Source organism: Phalacrocorax aristotelis, chromosome Z (genome assembly GCF_949628215.1).
Source record: "Phalacrocorax aristotelis chromosome Z, bGulAri2.1, whole genome shotgun sequence".
NCBI lineage: Eukaryota > Metazoa > Chordata > Aves > Suliformes > Phalacrocoracidae > Phalacrocorax > Phalacrocorax aristotelis.
The window spans coordinates 78,063,581-78,086,093 of record NC_134311.1 but is presented as its reverse complement, the minus strand read 5'-3'; the positions used below and the strand labels follow the sequence as shown (position 1 = coordinate 78,086,093).

The following is a 22,513-nucleotide window of genomic DNA, read 5'->3' as shown; positions in this document are numbered from 1 at the left end:
AGGCCCCTATAGTGGAGGCCGGCCTCATCTCATACCCCTATGGAAGACACTGACAGCCCCATAGGCCCCTATAGTGTAGGCCGTCCTCCTCCCACACCCCTATGCAAGAGCCTGACAGCCCCATAGGTCTCTATAGGGGAGCCTGGCCTCCTCCCACGCCCCTACGGAAGACCCTGACAGCCCCATAGGCCCCTATAGGGGAGCCTGGCCTCCTCCCACGCCCCTACGGAAGACCCTGACAGCCCCATAGGCCCCTACAGCGCAGCCCGGCTCCCGCCGCGCCCCGACGGAGGCGGAGCACCGCGACCAGACGCGTCCCTCCTTCCCTCCCGTAGCTGTCGCGCTGCTGATTGGCCGCGCCGTCCCGGTGGGCGGGTCGTCCCGGCCCCTTCCTCCGTCGGCCGCCTCCCCGCCCACCTGTCCGCGCTGCCCTCCGCCGTGCGGGGCCATGGCCGAGGCTGTCCGCGTCCCTCGCAAGGCCCGCGGCAAGACGCGGGCTAAGGTAGGGCTGGACCGGGGCCGGGGGTGGCGGCGCGGGGAGCCCTTCGGGGTGCTGCTCCGCGCCCCGGTTCGGGGGCCCGTGCCCCGCGCCCCGGCGGCGGGTCTGTCCCGCAGGTCCCGCTGGTGGCGTAGGTGCCGCAGGGCGGAGGGGTGTGCGGGGTGCGGGGGCACCCCCGGGGGGCTTTGGCGGGGGGTCGGCTCCTCTGCGGGGCTACTCGCGGGGTTTTATTCGTTAGAGCGGCGGCGGAGGTGCCCGCCCCGGGCCGTGTGTGTGCCCGTGTTTGCTCGGCTGAGGGCGGCGGGGTGGGGTGCGGGGGGGGGGGGGGGGTGGCGGTTCTCCGGCCCCGGAGCGCGGTGAGGGGAGGCTCGGCGGGTCGGCGGGCGGCTGGAGGGCGCGATGGGCCTTTCGCTGCAAAAGGGTCAGCAGGGTTTTTTATTCTTACGGCCTTCTCAAACCGCCCTGCGCAGCCGGGCTGGCCCCCGCCGTGGAGCGCAGCGCGATGGAGCTTGTCGGCGTTCAGCTGTGCTTGGATGTCGTGCGGGGTCACAGGCTTACTACGTCTCACGCGTTTAAGCCTGGCTTTGGAGCTCTCGAAGCGTGAGGCCGTGTGTAGCAAGCGATAGCGTTTGCTCCGCGCCGGTTGGTGCTGCGGTCTTTAGGTACCGCGCTTCCTAGGGTTTAATGCTGTTGTGAGCGCATCCCTCGTTCACGATGTTAGTACCGACAGCTTTCTGAAGGCTTTCCCTCCCTTACAGATGTGCTATGGAGAATTCTGGTAGTTTGGGGAAATAGTCTGAACTGAAATATCTCACCTCAGAGTTGAGTCAAGATAGGAACGTTTCCCTTATTAGCTTAACCTCTATACGTTGTAAACTGCACCGCATAGAGCAAAGTCGTGGCTGTCAAAGCCCCCTGAAAATAGACTAACGGATTCACTGACGCTGTTTTGTAAAACAAGGGTTAGATCCAGGTATCGGCTGGGGCTGTGATTCCTGAACTCAAGGCAAGTAAAGGTTGGAGGGAAGAGCAGTGCCAGAAGAATAAGTGTGTCACTGTGTTTGTTTTGATTCAGCCCCACAGCATGAGCAAGGCAGTCAGCTCTAAAGACTGCTGCTTAAGGGAATCAGTCCCCTGCAGGAAGGCACTGAGTCACGGGTGACGCTGGCCCTTCATTAACGACGTGTGTACGGTGACTCCAGTGGCTGCTGCCTTTGGCCGTCCCTTCCAGGTGTAATTCACTTGGAAACAATTCACTGGCGATGTCATGTGCGAGAATCTAGAATCCTTCGGTGTTACACATGGCCCATTCCTGATATTTTTTTTTTTTTTCTCTTATTATGCTTGGCTCTGTAAATACGCAGGGGTGTTTGAGGATGCACTTTGGGGCCCAGTCATGTCAAGGACTTCGCCATTCCAGTGCCTCAGAAACAGCCATAATCCTTTAATAAGCTGAAATTCTCGTGAGCTGGGAGAAAGGCTGGCTCAGCTGTGGAGCTGCCAGGTAGTGAAATGGAGCCCAGGGCTTTCTGAAAATAGTAGCCCAAAGGGAAGCGTGTCCAGCATCAGTAACACCAGACTGATCTAAAGGCAGGGAGGTGGCAAAACCAGTGAACCTGGGACGGGTGAAGACGAGGGTGTATGTCAGTGGGAGGCACTCAGTTGCTCCAGAGATGTTTTCTGAGAAGCAGTAGATGTCCTTGGAGCTAGAGGTGTTGTTTACTGACATGCCAGGAGAGGAGGATGATTAGGCACAGGACAAAGCTAACGAGCAAGTGTTGTCTTTGACTTGAAAGAGTAAACTTTCAGAAGAAAGAACAGCAGGTTTTGCTTTCATGTTAATTCAGGACCTGATTTCTTTCATCCTTTCTCTGATGAAATCCTTGTTATGGAATTTTTTGCCTTGGAAAGTGAGAACTGAAATGCGCTTCTTAAATTTTGAAAGAAAATATTTTATCTAACAGTAACATTTGGGAGAAATACGGGATGCTACTGAAAGATAAAGGGAGTTTCTTCTGTAGGAGGACTGCAAGAGGGAACGTTGAGATTGTAGACGGGCAAGGACGAGCATGTGTTTGTAAAGTATGTGGCTCAGTACACTGTCAAAAATAAGATCTAATGATATAGTATCCTTTGGAAATTACTGACTTTGGATTAATTGGCAGGAGATGTTTATTTTAACTAGAAGTCCTAGTTTAAAGAATTGTGCTGATCTTTTTTTAACTCCTCACCTGTAGCTTTAGCTAGCCCTGGAGTCTGTCAGGAGCATTTTGTGATCAGAATTGTTTACAGCTTTTAATGTACTGGAAAATATAGTCTGAAAACAAAGCCAGTGTCTTGCCATTTTGTAAAAGAGCTGTGAGCATATGCTTGATCTAAAATTAGGCTTGAGATTGAGGTTAGCAAGGGCCTTGATTTGAGCAGTTTTCATGTATGCCCTCTCATAAGGCAAAGTCATGTCAGAGGTTTAGTGAAAGTATATGTGATACTGTCAGCAGGTTTCCAAAACTGTCGTCTTTTCCTTAATCCCGGAGGAGTATTGAGAGCTTTTCCTAATTTCAGCTGTGTTCTTTGTTATATTATCTGAGTCATCCAAAACTGGAGTGCTGTAACCCAACTGTTCCCAGTTTTGCTTCTAATCAACTGGTGGGTATACGCAAAGAATTTACAAATCGCAAAACGTTTTGCCAATTTTTTGTTTAACAAACTGGCAAGCGATTTAAAAATTGATAAAATCTTCGTTGATTTCCTGCGCAGCATTATTTCCCATGCTGTGCTTTGGAAAAGAGTCTAATCTATACCTTAGACTGAGTTTATGGGAACTATTTAGCCCCAAACTGATCTTAATTTAAAACTGGGCAGCTTACAAGTTTTTCTACATCTCTAGTGTGAAATAACCTATTGAAAATAAGTATTGAAAGTACTATGAAAGTAGGTATCTCAGTAATTGTACAGATGTGCTGGTTCTAGAACGTAATTAGGAGGGGCAGACTAGACCTTCTCTGTTCTGAAAGTACATTTTTGAAAATACTTTTCCATTCATTAAAATATTTCTGTAAAACTTAAGATGAATCACAGAGTAACTTTTTCTTCTGTAATATGGTGAAACCTAGTGACTCTTTTTAGAGGTCAGGGTCCTGTTATTTTGATTATTTTATGTGTTAATGAAGCATTCTGTCCTGTGATATATGTAGCTTTTTGTATAGGAATGTTGAAGCGTCATTCAAGAACTAACCAAGAAAATAGACAGATAGGCAGTCTTCAAAGGGCAGCTAAAGAACAAGGAACTGTTTGGTACATTTGTTTTTACCTTTAATATTATGAAAATTAATGTGTTAAGAGGGTCTTTTGGAGTTGAGGTCGATAATTACTAGTTTTGTTGATGGTGGGATTTGGGTTGTGTGTGGGAGAGATTCACTTGGTAGTGACTAACTCAGAAATTAACTTTTTTTTTTTCTAGGAAACAAAGATTAAAAGTAGTGAGGTAACCCAGATACAAGAGTCTGATGTCTTCCTCCTTCCCATGGCAGAAGGGTTTTCTCAAGCCAGTGAAGTGCAAGTGGGGCTTCCTGAAGAAGTTACAGAAATTCAGCTCAAAAGTGAAGTACAGGATGGAAAAACGACAAATGATGTGTGTGACATCCCCCAGAGTAATTCATCTTCAGCAAATGCAGCAACTCTGGAGCCTCCCACAGATGCAGAAGAGTTCAAAGCTGATCCTTCCCATGAGGAATGTCGGGAAGATGCAGAGAAGAGTGAAAGAAGCAAGTCAGACAAACCTCACAGCCCTGTGGAGGCAGTTGCTAGTGGGACAGGAAACTCTGATTTATTTAGTTCTCTTCCTTCCAGTGCCGCTGGCCCTCAGACAGCGGTGAGCCTTACATGGGACGAAGGAACTGAAAATGTACCTGATGTTAAAAATCCTCTTTTACATTGTTCAGAGAAGCTTCCTCTTAGATTCTCACAGGTCTCTGAGAAATCCAAAGCATGTATTCAGCATTTGGGATTGAAACCAGTTTATCCAGACTTGCCAGATAAATTGTCCTATGAGAAGCCAACCATAATAGCAGTCAAACCGCTGTTACACAATGAAAGGCTGTATCCAGAGCTCCCAATTGAACAAGAATTGGTGCCATTTACCAGAGAACAGCTGAAAATCTTTGAGCCCTGTTCATGGTTGGAGAATGTTGACTCTTACGCAGAAGAATTTGCAAGTGTTGCTCATCAAGACAGGCATGAATTTTACGAACTGCTCCTCAACTACATGCGCTGCAGGAAGCAGCTGTTGCTGGCTGAGGCAGAATTGCAGACTATGAAGACAGACTGTCAAAATATTAAGGGGAGACTATGGACTTTTAAAGAAGAACGGAAAATTGTGCAGGTGCTGTTGCTGAAGCTACTTTTGAACCCAAACTATTTGGACATGATTCCAGGCACTAATTTTACCTGCTGTCAAGTTTACCATATTCAAGCTGTTTTATTCTAAAGGAGATGATTGTCTTTCTTTTCTGTCTCTCTACTGATCTCCAGTACTTCAAAGTACAATCCTGTTGAGATTTAGGGCAGTTTGTTGTTCGAATTTTAAACTCTGATGAGTGTAGGGTAGTGGGATCTCCTAGCCATCTCTTTTGTAGTCAGACACATGTTTGTAGTCAGTCAGAATAAGTCTGTGTACAGCCAGTTCTGCCCGTAGTGTTGGGTGAAGTTTGTGCTGCAGGACTTCAGGTAGATGCAGGGGATACATGGTGGGGTAGGACTTCAGAATGACTGTAGCAGTGATGTCCCGTCTGTCCTGCTGCCTGTAGAGACAGCTTTCACTGACGTCCTTCCTGACTGTCCCGCTGTCAGAGGCGGCAGCTGCAGAGGAGGTTGGGTCATGCTTGTGGGTGACCCCGGGGCTCAAGGCACAGGGAGCGTGAAGTCCATCCGTGTCCAGTAACTGTTGCTCAGTCAGTGGTGCTGTGGTTTTAGCTGCTTCCAGGGTGGTCATGGTACCCTAGCATTTCTGTGTGTGAACTGGATGGGTCTGGGGAGCAATTTGGTGCATGCACCAGAAAAATTTTCCCCCAAACTCATTCTGTGTAACTTGTTTTTGGAGCTGGACATTACAGTGGGAGTGAATGAAATTGTTGTGGTGCTCTGATGCTGCTTATAGCCAGCACATCATCAAAATTGTCCAAGGGTGCTCAGTACCTATGTACGTGGTGGCTTTTACTGCTGTTGCTGTGGGCGCAGCGCCTCTCCTGTGCAGTTCTTCAGAGTTGAGACGTTGAGAGACGTCCAGTGAACAGATTTGACTCTTTTCCTTTTTACTAGGGAAGAGCAACATGTATCACTGAACCTCACTGGACCCTTTAGGTTTTTGTTTATCACCTTCTACACTGAAAGCAGTTTTGGCTTCACTCTTACCTCCCCACTGGTCATCATACAGTTGGCTACGCTTGCTGCTTCCTTTACTGCATCCTAATTCACGATGTATTTATTGTACATCCAGAATAATTGTTGTCTTTATACTAATTTAAAATGCTTATTCTGCTAACTTAGGACACACAGGGATACTTTCAAGCTAAGCGTCTAAAGTACTGATTCTGAAAAATGTTTCCATGTTGCATGAAGAATAATAGGAATGTTATGTATTGTGCTGAAGAATTAGAGATAGGGCAGAGGAAGACTAGTCTCAGGTTTTAATTCCAGATTGGGAAAAAAGTTAGAGTACTGTTCATTTCTGAAAATTTTAAATGTATAATGGGGAATTGTTCTAAAAGTTTAGTTCTGGGAGCTTAGAAATATACTTCTCTTGTTTCAGTAGATACTTCAGCTTTAAAATAGTGGTCCAAATATTTATGGAAGTCTATGAACTGAGAGGTACTTGCGCTCACTGGGAGTAGAGCGACCTGCTTTTGTTCACATCTGTCAGGGATACAGACAAGTCACATCAAAGCCATTTCTAAGTCTGAGTTATTGAGGGTTTATAGTAATTTTCTCAGAAGTCAGGGTTATGCATCTTTAGTAATCAGCAGCTCTAAAAAGTATGTAGGATGTTCTGACATGTTTGTCGTCTTTACCTGTGAAGAGGCCCCTTTCATAAAAGCTTTCAAATCTGTGGAGGGGAGGGTTATGTCAAGGTTAATTTCTGTAAGCACACTTGACCCAACAAAATGACAAAGCCACTTAAATAATTGCTTTCTTTCCAGGGTGTCTGTGCAGATCAGTGCAAAGTGACAGGACACCATTGCTACCAGACAGTAGAGCTGAAGGAAGGTGTGTTGGGGGAACTGAAAAAGCTGTTTGAAGCCAAAGCAGAGCATGTGCATCAGACACTGGTGCTGCACTCCTACACTTCGTCGTTGTCCCGGTTGCAAGTGGAGTCGTACATCTACAGGTTGCTCAGCAGCTCGTCCTTGCTGAGATCAGTGGCTCTTAAGCAGCAAGAACAAGGTGCGTTGCTGGTCTAGACTGCTTCCCGTGCTGTTTAAGGTGCCCAGAATCTTGTTCACCTGCAGTTTTGGAGTCTTGTGGTGGAATTTGTATACTGGAGAGTTTCTCCTGATACCAAAACCTGCTATTCTTATGTAGGGATCAGTGAAACTCTTTTCTCACAGGCAAAAGTCCAATTCTCATACCTAATTCACCTGGAGAGTGGAAGTTGAATGCAGGAGTGCCTTTTTCTGTCTAGGCTGTATACTGCCACTGATCACTGTAGAGGGACACGGGTGGGACGGGACACCTGAACTCCAGTCCCTTGTGAAAGGCACGGAATAATACAGTCCCTTTTCTGCATTGATTATGCACAATTCTAAAACCAGCAGGATGTTATTCCTGCTTTAATTCCTCTTAGAAGGCCATTTGAAATCTTGCAGCGCTAATACTTAGAAATCTTTTTGGTTTTCATCCTAGGTGTGTTACTTATTTGGGTTTGTGCCAATATAGTCTTTTAGCTGAAGTATTCCTCCCCGTCTAGGAAGTATATCTATCCTTCCTAGCGCTCTTCTCTTTGCCCCCCATCTCCCAAATAGTTTCTATGCATAGTAAATGGTGGTTCTTACAAAGTTTATGTTGAGGGAAGGCCTTTTATGAGAGTAACTCTAGTATTTTCTTCTTGTAATTAGTGTCCAGTGCTTAATTATAAGATTAAATAAATTACACTAAATTGTTCTTCTCTGTCAGATGTAGCAAGCAGCTGTGTTGAAATATCTTGGTATTTATAGATACAGAGAGCAAGTTTTCTATATACTCCCAAAAGTATTACTTATGCTACTCTGAGTTGCTCATCACAGCTCCTTATTTCTGTTTTTAATTTACAGTTTTAAAGCAGTCAGAAAATCTTTCTTCAGACTTGAGCCACCTGAAGGAGTGTATCAGCGTCCTTTTCAGTTTCACTCGCAGAGTTATCGAAGATCCTCAGTTTCAGAGTGACCTCCTTTTGTGGCTGCGGAGACTGGTGAGGGAGTGAGCATGGGGACAGCTGTTTGATACCACACATGGGATGAATTCGGGAGTAATTGCTGAGAGTGTTCCTCTCAGTGTCCCACATGCAATGACTTTTTCTGGGGTTTGTTCTACTTGAGGAGCAGAATTTGTTAGTGAATCTTTAGAATGAAATCCCTTGTCTGATGAAGTCCATGGAGGTCAGCAGCATTAACGAGGACTGGCACTTGAGCAGCCAACACTGCTCAAAGTGGACTTAATACTCTATTCATTATGCTTTTACTGATTTTGAAAGTAAAAGATTTCAGACTTGTAATTTTTGAGAAATTCTTGCTGATTTCTAAAAAATTAGTTTTTAATGCAATTGTAAAGTAATTGATTTTTCTACACCAAAGAAACATTTTGGGGCTTTTAAGCCAAGCAAGCAGACTTTTAAATATTGTTCTCCCGCAACTTGCTCTGAAAATGGGGTTTTGTTAGGAAGCATGGGAAGAGAAATTAAAAAAAAAACAAACCCATATTACTCTAGTTAGCAAGACTGTAAAGGAAGAAACCTTGGCTTTGTTTACAAGATTCTGGTGTACCTCCCTTTAGGTGTCAGTGTTGCAAAGAGTTGGCTGTCCCAGTGACCACCTCTTCCTCTTCAACCACGTCCTTCATTGTCCAGCTGGGATCAGCAAATGGGCTGTTCCATTCATTCAGGTGAGAATGTTTAATTTTTTATTGCCAGGAAGTTGGAGTTGGGAATGCAGTGGGTAGGAGAGAAGAGTGTCGTGTGCCTAGTCAACCCCTCAACAGCGTGGTGTTTCTCCAGGTGTGTGTAATCATGGTAACAGTGGGGTGTTTGTCAAGGGATACATTCACCCAAGTCAGTCCAACCATGAGCAGGTTAACAAGGAAACGCACTTCTTGTTCTTGGCTAGAGAGACTGCATGAAGGGGAGTCAAGGACTTGCCGTGGGCCTCAGAAAGCCTCGTGCAGCAGCAGGTTTTGGGAGTGCTCTCCAAGAAAAGGAAAGACTATTTAGCCTTGAACCTGCAGCTGTATATGAGACAAGTGAGACTGGAGGAAGCTCTGTGATGTATAAGGGATGAGAAAGAACAGGTTTTTATATCCTGCATGTTAAAATAGGACCTGGTTTCCATGCAAAGTTTGTTAGTTAGGTAATTTCAAGGGCAAGGGAAAGGGTTCACTTTGTATAGATCAGAGAGAGTACAGATATCCAAAGGCACCAGGGCATTGTTCCACAGTTTTCTTCCTCCAAGAGGGCAAGATGTTGGAAATCTAGCCATAGGAAAAGGATTGCAGTTAGAGTAAGAAGGGAAAGGCAAACAATTAAAAAGGATAGAATAGAATCATTTAGGTTGGAAAAGACCCTTAAGATCATTGAGTCTAGCTGTTAACCTAACATGGTAGGATCCTAACTTCCCTTGTGCTCAACATCGCAATTACCCTTGGTGCCCAGAAGTACATGAGAAACAAAGAGAGAAGTTGTCTTTTTGTGGAGCTTTTGGTGGTTTTTTTTGTTTTTCCTCTGTTTAATTCCAGTAAGTACGTCTTTTGGACAGCTCCCAGTGTTTTGCTATGGTAATGCTTCCTCCAAGGTGTGGGTGCTGTCTTTTATGGCTACTTTTTAGTCTGAGCAAAATGCTAGTGAAAATATGAAACTCAGTATTTGAGTTTCTCTGATAAAACTAATATGCCCTTTGTTTTAATTACTTAGATTTACTTAGATTTTTTGCATTTCATTTCAGATCAAAGTCTTGCATAACCCATCAGGTGTCTTTCACTTCATGCAATCTCTTGCCATGTTGATGTCTCCTGTCAAGTAAGTATGAATATGATTTTACAGTTATGTTCTGATTATTTAAGAGTAGAAAACATTACACAAGATCTGCTTATAAAACCATGAAAGTTCATTGCAGTCTAAGTCATAAAAGCAGGCACAAATAAGAGATTCACAATTTAATTGAAACTCTTTTTACTCATTCGTCTTCAAATACAGCCTTGGCAGTACGTTCTCCTACTTTGCCGGTGCGATGCAGCTTGCTTTCACCTGTCAGATTGCTCGTGAAGACTGACATACCTGTGTGTTTTGTTACTGTGACTTATGAAATACATAAGTTCTTGCCTTCCATGATAGCCTGTTCGATATACTGTCTCTGCAACAGAAGCCCTTGGGTAAAGGGTTTGCTAACTTGGTGTATATGCTGGGCTTTTATTTTTCACCTTTTTTTTCAATCTGGAAGGAATACATGGTGCTTGGAGAAGGTAGTTAATGGAATCAGTCATTAGTGAAAACTGTTATGTGCTTCAGATAAAATACTTAAGTTGCCTCCCCCTTGCCCAAATTTTAATGTCAAAGAATCACACTGGTGGTGTTCAGGGTTGTCACTGTGATCTTGATGGCCTGACCCTGAGTGAAGTGGCAGTTCTGCTTATTGGAGGCTATTATTTTAAATGGTTTTGTTTTCATATTTCCTGTTGAGAGCTGCCTGGGGAAACCAGCGTATCCTGAGGGCATGCGTGTTGCCAGGGCTTTTTGGTGTTTGTGTTTTGAACAAGGGCTAACTTATGCCTGGAGTGGTGCTCTGAGTGTTGATACAAGAACTCAGAGCCTCCACAACGGCTGTACTTACTGGTAAAAGAGCTGAGACTTGTTACAGCTGCTGCATGTCAGGAACAAGTTTGAATTTTGAATTTGGTTTGTGAAATCAGTATCTTAAAACTTGTATTTCATTTGGAATACGTTTGTATTATCAGAGTATAAGTTCAAGGAGACCAGGAGGGTGATACTATGCAGGGGTTCTGTGGCACTGTGTGCAGAGTTCTGGTGGAACATTTCTAGTTAGAAGGAAGCTGGATGCTGTGATTTCAACTTTGTATACAACCTTTCTCCGTGTTTGTTTAACTTGTTGGTATATGCTTGAACAACTAAGGATTTATACGTAACAGCGTCTGAAAACTAGCATCCCAGACTTAGGGTGGTCTAATGCATGGAACTGGAGTTGGCTTGATTTGAGGCGACTCTTTCCTGGAAGATCTTTAGTTGTGGTAGCTCAGCGTACCTAAGACCAGTCTTACTAACGCTGACATGGTGTCCAGCTAATGCAGCTGTGAAAGCTGTGTAGTGGAACTGGGCTGCACTCATCCTGGTCATTGTTGACTCACCAGGCGATAGCCTTAAATGGGTGCTGTACAGTACCTCTTCTGAAATAAAACTCTTCCCTTTTTTTTTTTAAGGACTTTTCTCACAAATGGAAAAGAGTAGTGTTATTTCTTGCATACTTAATGTGTTTGCTCTACAGGGCTGATAGACATTGTTGAGAATATTGCTTGGAAGATCGCTTATGGAATACAACAGATTGATGCGAGTCTTGTAGGTCATGAGGTTATTTTAAGTACTTGTTAATTTCTTGTTCTTGTGTATGTTTTTTAATATCTTAACTAAAAGGTGATTAAACTTAGAACTTTTAATTTTCTGATTTTTGTAAACTTGTTTTTTTCACTTTAAATCAGAAATCGGGAGGACTTTATGTGCCATATGAAACCAACTGAAAGAAAAAGTTCCTCTTCATCTGGGAAGGAATCCGGGAACTGGACCTTGGTAGATGAGGGTGGAGAAGAGGTACAGCAAATGACTGCTTTCTTTCTTTCTTTCTTTGTGCTTTAGCTCAAGATTGTTTTATTGATATTGTGAAACAGAGAAAGAAAAACTTACTGTTGTTTAGTTAAAAAGCATCATTTGAAATTTAGGTCTATTTATTCTCCTTATCTCTGATATAACTGTAGATAGTGGATCTTTTGGAAATGAGTATTAACAGATAAAAATTAAACTTATTGGAGCTATTGCATGCAAAAGGAGCATGGAAGTAGACATATGTTTGAAGAGGTGTTTCCCTTCAGAAGCTATGTTGGGCTAGCGTAGCGTTGGCTCTAGTTCTGATTCCTAGCTGATGAGGCCTGTTATATAGAGACACACACAGAAGAGGAGTTTAGGAGTTTGGAGGGAGCAGGGTGTGTGAGGGATTTGAGATGACGCTCTGTGTACGGCCACGATGGAAAATTACAAGCTGAACAGAGCCGTGAGAACGCGGCCTTGAAGAAGGGAGCTGGGAGGATTGTTACTGAACAATATGTTGTTGCCATCCGGGGGCTGCTGTTCGCCGGCAGGGCACGCACCGGGCAGGCCTTGTTGCTTGCCCCGGCCACGCGCGCGGCAACGTCTAGTCAGTACTTTTCCACCCCGTCTGCTGAGGGTATGAAAAAGCGCGGCTCGAAGCGGAGAGAGGAGAGAGGGCACAGACTCTACGAACCACAGGGGACGCCCTGAAGGTGCCGCAGCTACCTCCCTTCTCTGTGGTGACCCCGCTAATGGTCACCCTCCTGCTCAGCGGTGTCTCGGGCGTAGTCGGGTTGGTAAGACTCTCATAACGGGGAAACAATACACTAGTAACTGCTTATGCAAGGCTGTAATAGAGCAATATGCTAGTAACTGCTTATTCGAGGCTATAATAGAGCAATAAATACTGTTGTGCTTCTAAAATATTGTGTGTTTGGTGAATTTTGTGCGTAGGAATCCTGCAAACTGGTTACACAGGGAAGGAGAGTTTGTTTGCACGTTCTTTGTTTCCCTCCTACAAGCAGACTGTAATTGGTACAGTAGTGAAGTCCTTCTACCATGTGTTTTGTTGCAAGGCTCTTAAAAGGGATTGTTTGCATTTATCTATAGGATGAGGATCCTGAAACAAACTGGATTCTGCTTTTCGAAGAAGACTTGATTTCCCTCTTGTCACAGTTTCCATTTCATGAACTCTTTCAGCAGCTCCTTGGGATTAAGCCTGGGGGTAAGTCAGCTGCTAAAGAGTTATTCTTCATTTTGCTTATGCTAATTGTATTATTGACTAGAACTGCCAAGAATGATACTGCATTATGAGAGTATCTGAGTGAAGTAATAACATGTGCAACAGCTCATGGACTACATAGCTAAGATGGAAGTGTATGCCATGTGTATGGGCTAACTTAAAAACTTACAGCAATACTAGCATGCAAAACGTTAGTCCTTTCCCTTAGTTTTGATCTGCTTGGTATTTATACTTACAGATATACTTTAACAACTAATTTTCCCCTGATGCTGTGAAAAGCATAAAGCTAACAATGACTTTGTTCTGGTCGTACCCCTCGTGGGATGGCGGAACCGAGGGTCAGAACTCCACACTCGCTTTGCAGCTACGCTGCGTCTCAGCCACTCAGTCATTCGGCAGCCACACCAGCGTTAGCTCAGCTCACTCATACTTAGTTATCAGTTTTGCAGCACCTGACGGGTATATCCAAATCCAATATCAACAGGCCAGTACCCGAGTTCAGTATCAATAAGTCCGTACCACCAGAGTACAAAAGTTACGGGGGTTACATAAGCGTACCAATACCAAAAGCATGTTATTGCAGAAGTACGAAGGCGAACCCGCCCTCGTACCCGCGCACTAAATACCAGAGTACACCGCTCACAACACGCGTGCACGAAACCGAAAGTACAAACGCTTATAGAAGTTGTGTACCCAAACAGAACAACCAAAGTACACTACCCACGATGAGCGTGCACCACCAGCCGTGTCCCTCAGGCACTAGTAGCCTGGATATAGCGCTCTGTGAAGGACATCTCCTATGGCTTATGAGAACCCTGAATGACCGGTCCCAAATTCCAAAACAGAAAATGAAAAATATTTAAAGAATACTGTTACTCCTTTAGATGGTCCTTGTCTGCTCCCGTAGTGATCTGAGGCGAGGAGTCCCTCCAGGAAGTCCTGGGGGTACCCTAGGGAGTCCTGTTCTCAGCGGGTCCCGCAGCCGAGCAGAGCGGGTCCCGCCTGGGGTGCCAAATCGATGCCGTGAAAAGCCGAAATCAGGACTGAACAGTCTGAATGGCTGTTAAGCAGGCAGTCTTTATTGCGGCGCTGGACGCACAGGGGATCACCGCTCCTAATGTGCGTGCCCGCACAGGGCTAGTTGCCTAACTTATACAAGCTCTACGTACATATTCATTAGTTTTCCAAGCACTCATTACCATACGCAAACGTCCTTTGCGCATGCCTGTTGGTGTCTGTGGGTGGTCGTCAGGGGTCTCTGGATGAAGGATTTACTCTTTCTCACTGTGTCCCCTAGTTAACCCTTGTTTTTGTGCAGACTCAGTTCTGAGATAGCATGGGTACTGTCCTTGAGGGATGGTCTGTTCTGGTTTAGTGTTTTGTTCTGCAGCTCCTTATTGTTATGGTTCTGTACATCTGCTTCTAAGGTCAAATGATGTTGTTGTAAATTTGTTTAGGTACTTCTTGTCTTGAAATCTTTCTGACTCTCCCAAGGCAATAAGTTTTAGTCATAACAGTTCTAACTCTTACCACCTCCCTTGCCTCTTCGCTGTAACGTTACTGTGATTTTTTTTCTCTACAATTATTTGATCACTCTTTATACTGTTAAATCTGTGGAAAAGTACTTGAAGGTAATTGTTTTCTGCATGTCTTATAACCTGCAAATATTATTTGTACTTAATGGGTATTTATTGTAGATTTCAGAAACGAAACATAAATTTCAGTTCACTATAAGTAGCAGTGAACTGTTTGCCAGCTATATGGTGAACTGTTGCTTTAAGTGCTTGTTACTTTAAAAATCCAGAATTCACAAACTTTTTTGAGACTTGCTTTTTTTCTGTCTTGATCTTAGGTGTTTATTTTCCTGAAAAAACAGCTCCTTATGAGATGATGAAGATTTTTGCTTTTGCAAACTCTCTGGTGGAGCTTCTGTCTTTGGGGTTAGAAACATTTAACAGAGCACGATACCGACAGCTTGTGAAGCGAATCGGTCAGCTGATCAAGTAAGGGCATATCTTCTCAGTGATATGGTTGAATGTTTTTCATACAGTTTGGTTTAAAGTTCAGAGCTGCCAAAAAATCCCCAAATAACTCACCATGAAACAAAAACCCTAAAACATGTCCTTCCCCCTGAGTTCTTGGGTAGCTTTTGCTCTGAGAGTTGGTCAGTTCAGGGTCAGCTGATCTGGGAATCTGAAATCCCAGGGTGCTTCACTCTAAAGCTGCCAGTGAAGTGGGGAATTGCAGTCTAAGTGCTGTGGGCAGCAGGACGACTTCTGTCTGGGATGTGCTTAGGCTTGTCTTGGAAAGTCACTGAAATCCAACAGTTTCTGGAATCACCCCTATCTATAACCAGTGTTACTGCTTTCTTTCTGTTGTTATCCAGAATTGTTTTAGAGTTTTTAATTTGATGATTTTCAAGGACCATATTGTTTTACTAAGCAAATCTAACTGAAACCTAAAAGTTGCTTTTCATTTTTAAATCTCTAGCAGTCACTTTATATGGCTTCTATGATTGTGTTTTCAAGGGGGATACAGTTAAACCAGAAACAAAACCCACGGGGTTGTGTCCTTAGAGCAGTAACTTTCTCAGTATAATTATTCCTATGTGAGCCTTTTGCATGTACTGCCATTTCACAACGTAGGATTACTTCAAGGCTCCAAAGTTCATACACAAACTAATTTAGTATAACAGAATATTATACATTGTTTGCTCACAAAACCAAGGAAGGATAACATACGGATTTTAGACTAACTCTGTCTGAAGAGGGGAGGGAAATGCTATTTAGATGGAAATACCTGGAAACCAGAAGACAAAGAATTGAACATGTCTCTTGTGACTAGGCTTATCTAGTTGCACTTGTCTGTGTTTTTATATGGCGATGACATACTTAATGGTCCTTCTTCGACTTGTTTGTTCTGCTGTGTAGGATGACACTTTGTCATGTGAGTGACCACTGGGCCCAATATGTTAGTGGCAATAAGCAATATGGATCAGTAGCGCTTCCTTACTCTGTGGAAAAATTGCAACTGGAGTTCGATGAGTTGTTTTTTAGAGCTGTTTTGCATGTTCTGAAGGCAAAAAGGTAGGCTGTCCAATGTGGCTGACACTGGCTTCATCTTGGAGGGGTGAAATATTTGAAACTGTGAACTGCTGTAGCTTTGAATACTTAATGGTTTAAACAAGATTGCAATATGCAGGATTTTTCAGCATGCTGATAGCATAAAGATGGGGAGTAATTACACCTTGAATTCTAGCATCTGGCAGAAGCTCTGAGGACTTGTTCAGTTCAGAATGAGTTTAACTCAGAATTTGAGATGCTAAGAATCATCCTCACGTTCCTAATTCTGTTATATGGCAGAGACGTGGGCATATGTCTCCTTTTCAAATGTTGGGATTGATCAGGGTGAAACTGTTTCCATTTGTCTCTTCCAATCCAACAGGTTGGGAGTCTGGTTGTTCATGTCTGAGATGCCTTACGGAACCTTATCTAGCAACATGCTCTGGAGGCTCTTCTTTGTCATGCACTGCGCAGAGAGCGAGGATCTGGAAAAGCTCTGTTCCAGTCTGCAACCTGCTGACTGCAAACAAAGACTCAAAGGTAGAATTCCTTCACTCAGAACCAGTTCTCATAGATTCGTTACTGCTGCATCAGCTATAGGTTTAATTCTTTGCAGGTTTCGCTGTTAAATACACCCTCAGCAGCAGCATGACTGGTCCGGAATGTTTTGGGCAGTTCATGTGCTTCCAGTACTTATTTGACCAAACTCTCGTTTTAATAGGAATTGTTTGTACCTGCCGTCCTTTTAGTTTCTTCTCTGACAGTGACTGCTACTGGCTGCTTCAGAGAGCTGCAAAAACTCCATGCAGTAGGTACATCTCATGTATTCTTGAACCAGGTCCTTTCTTGACCTTTGATAGTATTTGGGGAATGAGATTTAAATCCTGAAATAAAGAATTTTGTATCACTTAGGTTTTTTGTGAGCTGTTGACTGTTGTCAACTGTTAAGCTGTTGACATTTGTATAAATACCCCAGTCCTCCTTATTTTCTTCCCTCGCTAAACTTGCTAGTTTTGGCTTCAGTAAGTTACATTGTGGGAGACCTGGTTATTTTCCACACCTTGAGATGTTTCCTTTATCCAAGCCTTGTTTTGATGTTTTTCTTGTCTTATATGCTACCTTTTTTTTTTTCCTCTTTCCCCACGACTTCTGCCCTGTGTTGATCTCCACAGTGATTGTGGTGGCTTCAGCTATAGCAGAGTTAGCTGGAATGCTACTTTCTTTTTGCTGCTGCCTTCACAAAAAATACTTCAGGACTTGATTGATAGGGAGACAGGTAAACAAAGCAGTAACTCCCTATGTCACAGCCTCTTTGTCTTCAGGGAGAGGAAATCTCACTCTGTCAGTTTTCCTTTTCAGGTAGCTGGTAGCCCAGATAGCTGTCACCCCATCAACCTAGTCTTTTGATGGAGAAGTAGAAGAAAACAGCATCTTGGGAGGTTACTGAGCATATTGACTCTGTGCGAGCTTAGCTAACATTTAAGGGAATTTACGCAGAGTGGGATATCAAGGCTGTAGCCGTGTCGCTTTATGAAGTGCTCATCTGTTTTGGGGGGCAAGTGCTAATCAGTAGCAGTTACACTGTTTCAGTAGGACCATTTTGTTTTTGTTTTTGCAAGAAACTTTTACTGCATCTGAAAGAGATGTGGTGGGTTGCAGCTCTGACAGTAACAAAGACTAAATTCTTTTTGATTTGTTCCGGCTTTGTTTTGCTTCTAGCTAACTTTAAAACATAAAAGTCCGTGGTATGCTGATGCAGGATAGTTTATCCTCTTTATTCTCTTCCATAGGTAGTGTCAGCACAATACTATTTTTCACCACTGTCTAGACAGGGAATGTCAGTCAACATTGCTGCCCAGAGAGGTGGGGGAGTCACCATCCCTGGGGGCATTCAAAAACGTGTAGACGTGGCCCTTGGGGACATGGTTTAGGAGGCCTGGGGGTGTTGGGTTGGGGGTTGGACTTGATGATCTTAGAGGTCTTTTCCAACCTTAATAATTCTATGATTTTCAGTGAAATCCATCTAATCTTCTGAAACAGCTTGTTTTGACTGACACCAATATAATACTGACTTAATTTCCTGTAATTCATACCCTAATTCAGACCATGACATTAACATTCTCTTGGGAGAGAACCATTTTTTTATTGATTTTGCTTCCCAAGCTAAGTTTGAGAAATGTTAAGTGGTGAATATACAGGTGGTAGCAAGCCTTGGTAATTGATGGAAGCTTTAGGCTTGCTCATGTAGAGGTGGGAGCATAGTTGCTTTTAAGGGATAGGTAGAAATAACATGATAAAATGGAGTGCAGTATGGAGCTGCACTTACTAGGATGACCTCTGGACTTCGAGGGCTACCAGGTACAAAATAACCCCCTGGGGAAATACAGGAACTCCGGTTGCTTGAGGTTAATAAATTTACTGTGGAACACACGTTTTCACTGACAAGCAATGACCTAGTAGTTTCTTCTTGATGTTGGATACCTGTCTGAGTACAAACGTGTTCTCTGTAAGTTTTATAAATACAGGATTTAACAGTTTTGTCTCTGCTTCCATTGCAGTTGGCAATGAGAACCTGCTGAACAACATTTCTGGTTACAGTTTCTTTACTGCTGTTACCGAGGTTTGAGGGGCCACTGATTTTTAGGGTGTCTCTGAACTTGAGTTGTAGTGTGATCAAAGTGCAGAGGCGGAAGGGAATTGGCCCAAGTAGCAACTGTGTGCTGTTAGTGCAAAGCAATAACGTCATCAGAAGGTGTTGTTGCTCTGCTGTGAGATGGTAGGATTTAGGTGGAGTCTCTTCTTCCCTTTTCCCTTGTTCACATCCTTCAGTCCCAAGCTGTGGCTTGGTGTGGGTTTGGGGTTGGCAGCATTGTGGAGCCCGTGGTTTTATATATAGTAATGGCATAGTCTTTTTTATTTGTCCTTCTGTATTACCTTAAAAAAAAACCCAGTCAACAACAAAAACCACTGTTCTCTAACTTCTGCCATAAGGATAAAGGGTAACATTGGGAAAGGGAGATGAATGGATGAGATATTCCCTGTATGTCTGTGGTATCTATCAGGAGTATAGTATACCTTGCTATATAGAAAAACTCTTCACTTAAATTGCACAGTCCTCTAGCGCACTGTTCATGAGATGTTTTGGCTGTACAAGCCTGACCTTCTCAGGCTGAGGTACAGTTGCAAAATTCTCGAAAGCCCTTAAAATAGAATGTAACCTAAGTGGAAGTCTTTAATCACAAGTGTGCTGAGCACATGCCTGTGCAGATTAAGTAGTTGAGTGCCACAGTGAGTGCTCTTTCAGTATATTCAACTGCTGTGATAAGATCATTATAAACAGTATTTACTGGCGTGTTACATTTCAGAAGAAGCAGACTACTCTTCAAATCATTTTACAGCTCAAATGCAGCTTTTAATGCTTGTTTTGCTGCACAGACTCTATTTAAAGTTATTTGGAAGAAATAAAAATTATTTTTAAGTCCTGTTTTGGTTTCTTTGTACATTTCCCTTCCTGTTGTCCCCCACCCCAAGGAATGAAATGTTTATTGCATTTGGCCTCATGACACTCAGGGTTAAAGAGGAAGCCTGCCTTGAGTTCAAGTGACAGCATCTCTTAGCCTACCTGTCCTGTGCAGCTTCAGTTCTCTGTTTTCAGAGAGATTTACCAAACAAGTGCGATCAGTGATTTTCTCGCCTTGAGTTTGAGAAACTTAAACAGACCTTTCCTAACTCTTTGGACATAATCTAGGCCCAGGGATAGATGTTGAAGTATTTTTATTTGTAATAAGCATAGTATGATCTCCCCTGTTTAATCCCTGCTTGAGATCATGGTATGTGGAATGGACAAAGTCTCTCAACTTGATCAAAACCTCTCTGCTGTGCTTGGATGGGCTTAGTTTTAAGCTTCTCTTGACTGTGTGGTGATTAAAACTAGAATCTTTCATATAATTTGGACTAATCTGTGGAATTAATTGCTCCAACATGTAATGGAAGCCAAAATGATGATAACATTTTTAAAAATCAAAAGGATTCAAGCAATTCTTCCTGTGGATGTTGGACAGGATATTGCATATTAAAATAATATTAAAAAGTGAATTCTAGTCGTTCTCGAAGCGGTTTTAGCTTTTGTTATGAATTACTAGCATATTTACTGAATCATATGGGCTCGCTGCATATTGTGTTTCTTGCATCTTCTTTTAAAGCAGCTGGTGGCAGTGACTTCTGCAGAGAGGATACTAACCTAGTGATGATAATTCCTTTGTCAATGATCTCTCCTCTGGGATCGGACTGCCTATAAATGTATAAGTATTGATGATGTATGACCTGTAACACTTCTTTTGTCATGTTTGTTTAATGTGACTTTTTTTCTAGACCCAGAGCATCTTGAAAAATTTGAAAAGTATCTCAGATCAATGAACTGCTCAGAAGAAATTTGTCTGCTCACCACATTTGCTCAGATGGCACAAACCAAACGGGCTGATGTTGATGAGGATTTTATCACAATAATTGTTCTGGAAATATATGAGGCAAGTAATACTGCTGGTCCTTTCAGGAAGAGGATGAATGTGCCCTTTTTCTTTCTAACAGTGGAAGGTGTGGAACATTCGTGGCTTCTGTAGTTTGTTCTACCATGGAACTAAGAAAGTGCTACTTCTGAGGTTCATAATCTAATACTGAATTAAAATACCCTGAAATGCACGTTTTTCTGGGAGAAAGAACAACTTTTCCAGAAGCCAGAATGAGGCAAAGGATCAAAAATAACTTTGTTCTCACTTTATTTTTCTCGCACAGGTCTAACTTGTAGCTCTGAAATGCCTCTGTGGTGGTTTTTTTTTTTGTTGTGGTGTGTAGTGGTTTGGGTTTTCTTCTTAATGTGTATGGCGTTTCTGTTCCTGTGATGAGTTTTGGACTTTGTTTTTGGCACTGTAACACAATAATTTCATTTTCTAGGGCAATCAGTTTCAGTTTTAATATTGGCACTTATCAACCTCCTTGTGTAGGATCACCAAGAGCACTTTGGTTCTGTATTTTTCCAAAAGATATTTTATTGCAGTGTTAGTGAAGGTCAGCCGTAACCAGTAACTTCTCTCTGCTCATCTTCTCAGGTGTCTTATGTTAGTCTTTCCACAAGAGAGACATTTTCAAAGGTTGGTCGAGAACTCTTGGGAGCAGTTGCCAGCGTTCATACACAGATTATTTCTGTACTGCTGGGCCGGGTTAGAGAGACCATCAATAAAGTTGGGATGGTAAGTGCTAACATCCATCATTTAAAACAAGCACCCAGTTAAAACTAGAGGCCATACCAGACTGTTAGAAGGCATGGCTTGGTATGGACATATCGACTTAATGTCCTGTCCATGGTTTTTTGATCATATCACTCTTGAAGATAGAAGGGCATAATGTGGATTATTGTTCCATGCTGAGTACTGATTAGCCTTTTTCTTTTCTGCCCTCAAAGGTTTCTTTATATCTGTTCAAAGAGCTGCCATTGTACCTGTGGAAGCCTTCATCATCTGAGATGGCGATGATTCGTGACTGGTTATTAAATTACAATCTAACGACAGTGGAGAACAAACTAGCCTGTATTATCTTGGAAGGGCTGAATTGGGGATTCAATGAGAATGTATGTATTCAAAACAGGAGGCCTGAACCTGGTCAGTTTGTCAGAGCAAAAGTATTACTCAACCTGGGACTATAACTGAATTTGAAAACAATTAATTACATGCTTTTGTAAGGTGGCTGTACACTTGGCAGTGTAGGATGGGAACTTCCAGCATTCTGCCTGCGGATTTGCTTGTGTTGCTTTCTTGCAGTGCTGCAGCTGAGATTTAAAGAGATATTTAAGCAGAAGTTTCCTCTCTAAACAAGAGGAAATAGCTGACAGGACAGTTTTTGTGAGTCACTTAAGTTGTCTGTGGCTGCAGAAATAGAGGAAGCCTCCAAGAAGTGTGAATGAGACTGGGGTGAGTGTAGTTTGCAGGCTTGTATCCAAGTATATTTTTCACAGTGCAGGAAGACTCATGATTGAAGTAGAGGTTTCAAAGCCCTAAGCATTACATAAACAACAGGAAAATATTCCATAGAATGTGTTACTCCAGGAGCTCCATTAGTTCAGGATCCAATAGAGGGTGAATATTTTTTCAGAGAGAAACAGAAATAGGTTGGGGGAAAAATCTTTTTGCCTGTGTTCAGTGATCCATTTTAGCACAGTAATCTGTGCATTTGACTGTACTGAACTCTTCTCTTTGCCGTGCTGATACCTGTGCATGAAGATTGCCCTACTTTTTCTCCCTGTTTCTTGAGGACATGTGAAGACAAGGGAATGGTAGGGAAAACTAACTGTGAGGTCTTTGCTGTGCAATAAGTGTCATGTCTGTATCCTTTGATATGGGGAAGAGTAGTTCTTTAATGTGACAACTGATAAGAGAAATTACTATGTGTTGATACAAAGCAGGAGAGTTTTTTGGTTTTGTTTCGTTTTTTTCAAGGCAAGATTTTCAGTGTCTGTACTATGTAATTTAAAATGTCACCTATGGATCTTTGGATTAATTGCTATAAATCCACCAAATACAAGTGAGAAGTGATTATGGTCACTTTTTTTGGAAATCTAGCTGCTGTTGTATTGCCCAGTGTGAGCTCATTATTCTTCAATGTTGGTC

The 22,513-nt window shown here is 43.0% G+C and overlaps 1 protein-coding gene across 1 annotated transcript in view; it reads left to right on the top strand.

The window, feature by feature from the left end:
• Positions 1-407: 407 nt before the first annotated feature.
• EPG5 (ectopic P-granules 5 autophagy tethering factor) overlaps positions 408-22,513 on the top strand; it is a 57,656-nt gene continuing 35,550 nt past the window's right edge. Inside the window, exons 1-14 of the mRNA XM_075078224.1 lie at positions 408-502; positions 3,960-4,880; positions 6,694-6,937; positions 7,804-7,940; positions 8,522-8,629; positions 9,682-9,755; positions 11,447-11,555; positions 12,660-12,774; positions 14,645-14,795; positions 15,723-15,878; positions 16,237-16,394; positions 20,226-20,380; positions 20,960-21,100; positions 21,313-21,477. Of these exons, the coding sequence (XP_074934325.1) occupies positions 449-502; positions 3,960-4,880; positions 6,694-6,937; positions 7,804-7,940; positions 8,522-8,629; positions 9,682-9,755; positions 11,447-11,555; positions 12,660-12,774; positions 14,645-14,795; positions 15,723-15,878; positions 16,237-16,394; positions 20,226-20,380; positions 20,960-21,100; positions 21,313-21,477 (2,688 nt within the window). The 5' untranslated portion in view covers positions 408-448. The remainder of the gene's footprint in view (positions 503-3,959; positions 4,881-6,693; positions 6,938-7,803; positions 7,941-8,521; positions 8,630-9,681; positions 9,756-11,446; positions 11,556-12,659; positions 12,775-14,644; positions 14,796-15,722; positions 15,879-16,236; positions 16,395-20,225; positions 20,381-20,959; positions 21,101-21,312; positions 21,478-22,513) is intronic.